At 41.4% G+C, this 3,896-nt stretch overlaps 1 protein-coding gene across 1 annotated transcript in view; it reads left to right on the plus strand.

Moving 5' to 3' along the window:
• LOC108783486 (uncharacterized) overlaps positions 1 to 3,407 on the plus strand; it is a 4,692-nt gene extending 1,285 nt beyond the window's left edge. The window contains exons 2-4 of the mRNA XM_018552057.1: positions 1,038 to 1,178; positions 1,413 to 2,353; positions 2,471 to 3,407. Of these exons, the coding sequence (XP_018407559.1) occupies positions 1,038 to 1,178; positions 1,413 to 2,353; positions 2,471 to 3,407 (2,019 nt within the window). The remainder of the gene's footprint in view (positions 1 to 1,037; positions 1,179 to 1,412; positions 2,354 to 2,470) is intronic.
• The last annotated feature ends 489 nt before the right edge of the window (positions 3,408 to 3,896 follow it).

Here is a 3,896-nt window from a genome sequence, read left to right on the forward strand (position 1 = left end):
GATTAGTACTTCATATCATACATATATAGCAGAAATAATACGTTTATTTTAAAAGTATGATTGTTAATAACTTTTTAACGAAGGACGAGCGACGGCTAAAACCTGTTGGAGGTTACTCAGGGTCATGACCTTGACAACATATGTCAAGGTCAAAGTCATTGGAGGGGGGTCCCTTAATAGAAACATTTACCCATTCATCATATTAAAGCATTGTTTCATTAGTCAATAAAGTCTGTACATTAACTCAGTAATCGAATTTATTAAATATTATATCCTGGCGTTCCTCCTTAAAACATTTCCTTTAATACATATAACGAATTCATGAGCTAATGTACAGACTTTATTAACTAATAAAAAAATGCGTTAATATAATGAATGAAATGAATGTATTTTATTACTTCTATAAAATTTTATAATATACGTTTAATGAGAATGAATTTATTGAATCTATGAACACGTTTATTTTTCTAATAAACATGTTCATAAATTCAATAAATTCATTCATTAAACGAATATTATAAAATTTTATAGAAGTAATAAAATACATTCATCATATTAATGCATTGTTTCATTAGACAATAAAGTCTGTACATTAACTCAGTAATCGAATTTATTAAATATTATATCCTGGCGTTCACCCTTAAACATTTCCTTTAATACATATAATGAATTCGATTATTGAGCTAATGTACAGACTGTATTGACTAATGAAACAATGCATTAATATGATGAATGTATTTTATTACTTTTATAAAATTTTATAATAGACATCTAATGAATGAATTTATTAAGTCTATGAACATATTTGTTAGAAGAATGAACTTTTTCATTGATTTAATTAAATGTTCCATTAAGTTATGATATATTCAAGTACATCATATTAATAAACAGTAACTTGTTGTATTAATAAATTCAGTTGTTAGCTAATGAAAAATACTCAATACAATATTCATAATATCTATTAAAAGTTCATTATATCAATGAATTTCAAGTCAATAAACATCATTTATTGATATTACGAACAAGATTTTTTTCAGATTATACAGGCTATTTTAGATTTGCCAACCATGGCGAAAGAAAATGTCGCTGAATTGCGTCAGATCACGGATGGTGCTACTCGACATATTCACGCCCTTCAGGCGTTAAAACGCCCCACAGCGCAGTGGGACGATTTACTTGTTTATATTTTAAGCAATAAGCTCGACGCGCTCACATCGTGAGAGTGGCAATTGTCATTGGTAGGCCCCGCTCTGCCTACACTCAAACAATTTACGGATTTTGTTGCTCATCGGTGTATAACTCTTGAGACAAGCAGTAGATCCAAGAATGTAAACACGCGGTCGCAGTCGCAATCGAGCGCGAAGCAGCAATCTTGTGTTGCCTCTATAAAAATAAAATGCTCCTTTTGTAAGGGCGAGCATCTCATCTATCATTGCGAAAAGCTCATAGCATTACCCGTTCCGCAAAGGATTGCGGAAATCAAAAAGCGCAAAATTTGTATTAACTGTTTACGATCGGTGGATCATACATCAAATAAATGCCCTTCTGGCAATTGCAAAATTTGCAAGGCCAAGCATAACACGTTGCTTCACCTTGCTGCTGCCACGTCGGTCAAGTCCGACATCTCCGAATCAGTTGATCGTGGATCAGTAGACGCGCCGGCTCTAGCCACCTCTTCTGCTCCCGTTGTTATGAGCGGTCTCGCGACTCCGGATCGCAGCGACGTCATGCTCTCGACCGTTCTCGCTTATGTTTACGACGCAAACGGTTGTCGCAGAGCATGCCGTGTCTTATTAGATTCGGGCTCTCAGATTAACTTTATCTCGCGGCACCTCGCAGACGCTCTCGATATTAAAACACGTTCCTCGGACATTTCAATTTCGGGAATAAACAATGTTACCACGCGAGCTTTCCAAGCGGCTGAAATACGGCTGCACTCGCGCACGAATTCATTCAGCATTCTAGTCGATTGCATTGTTACCGAACATGTAACCGGCAAACTTCCGGCTTTCACGCTTAAAAGAAATGCCTTCGAAATACCGGCTAATCTCGAATTAGCCGATCCGCAGTTCCACGTCTCGTCTGAGATAGACGTTTTAATCGGCGCGGAACATTTTTGGAGCTTGCTCTGTATCGGTCAAATCAAGGCAACGCCCTCACATCCTACCTTACAGAAGACACGCTTCGGGTGGATATTGGCGGGTCGATTGCACACTGCACCGAAAGCAGCTTCACATGTGCACTCTCTTCATGCTTCAATAAGCAACAAGCAGTTGCACGAGCAATTATCTCGTTTTTGGGACGTAGAGAATCTCGGCAGTTTCCAATCATTATACCTCAGAGGAAGCTCAGTGTGAGCGACATTTTCTAGAAAACATGACTCGAACCGATCAAGGCAAATTCATTGTCAAACTTCCCTTTAAAGAGTCTGATTAAAGAGTTCCGAGCCTGACGCTTTCGTTAAATCTAGGGAGATCGCCTTAAAACGCCTCGGTGGCATTGAAAGGCGTCTTAGCCGCGACTCGGAATTAAAAACGCGATATTCGCAATTCATAAATGAATACAATACACTAGGTCATATGAAATTAATTTCCGACCCCCCCGAGGATCCAAAGTCCTTCTACTTACCGCATCATTGCATCGTTAAGGCGCCCGCCGCCAATAAATTTCGCGTTGTCTTCGACGTCTCCGCCAAGGACGCGGCTGGCATATCATTGAACGACACGCTTATGGTCGGTCCTACCGTACAGCAAGATCTATTTACTATACTGTTGCGATTTCGTATACATCGTTTCGCATTTTCGGCCGATATCGTTAAAATGTATCGCCAAATTCCAGTGCATCCGTCACAAACACGCTATCAGCGCATTCTTTGGCGAGATGATTTCACTTCTACAGTGGCAACATACGAGCTTTCCACCGTAACATACGGTACCTCTTCCGCGTCGTTTTTGGCCACGCGATGCCTCACATGGTTATCCGAGCATTACGCTGGCGATTGGCCTAATGGCTCCAAGTGTGTCGAGTGCGACTTCTATGTTGACGACATGCTCACGGGAGCCGACACGATAGACGAGGCATTAATAATACGCGACGAAGCAATTAAGGTATTACGTTGTGGTGGCTTCGAGCTTGGAAAATGGGCATCCAGCGCTCCCGAATTATTGACGGGAATCAAGGATCAAAATAACGCACCGGTTGCAATCCCCAATAACTCGGAATCGTCCATCTTGGGCATTCATTGGATGCACTCTAGCGATGCATTCAGTTTCTCTTATAACCCCGGGGACAACTCCGCGATAATTTCCAAGCGAGCCATCTTGTCCGATACTTCCAAACTTTATGATCCCCTCGGTCTAGTAGGTCCAGTCGTCGTGCGGGCAAAGCTAATTTTACAAGAGCTTTAGCAGCTGGGTATCGACTGGGACGAATCAGTTCCGCAAGAGCTTTACGCGCGGTGGTCAGAGCTCAAAACACAAATGATTGATATTAATCGACTAAGCATTCCGCGATGTTATCAAGCATGTCGCATCCCCCGATTCCAGTCAAATACACGGCTTTTGCGATGCAAGCCAACGGGCCTATGGAGCTTGTGTATATATCCGGTCGAAACTCGGGGAAAATACGTATTAAATCGAGCTACTATGCTCAAAATCTCGCGTAGCCCCCCTCAAAGCGCTATCACTTCCGCGCCTTGAGCTTTCGGCGGCGCTACTATTAACCAGGGTTAATTCAGAAAATTCGGTCGACATTCGATTTAACCGGCATCCGAACATATTGTTGGTCGGATTCTACCGATTGTTCTCAACTGGATATCCTCCCCGTCGCGAAGATGGTCAGTTTTCGTCGCTCATAGGGTGGGAGAAATTCAAAACTATACCAATCCCGACGATTGG

This window comes from Cyphomyrmex costatus, unplaced genomic scaffold (assembly GCF_001594065.2).
Source record: "Cyphomyrmex costatus isolate MS0001 unplaced genomic scaffold, Ccosl1.0 scaffold1532, whole genome shotgun sequence".
NCBI classification, from domain to species: domain Eukaryota; kingdom Metazoa; phylum Arthropoda; class Insecta; order Hymenoptera; family Formicidae; genus Cyphomyrmex; species Cyphomyrmex costatus.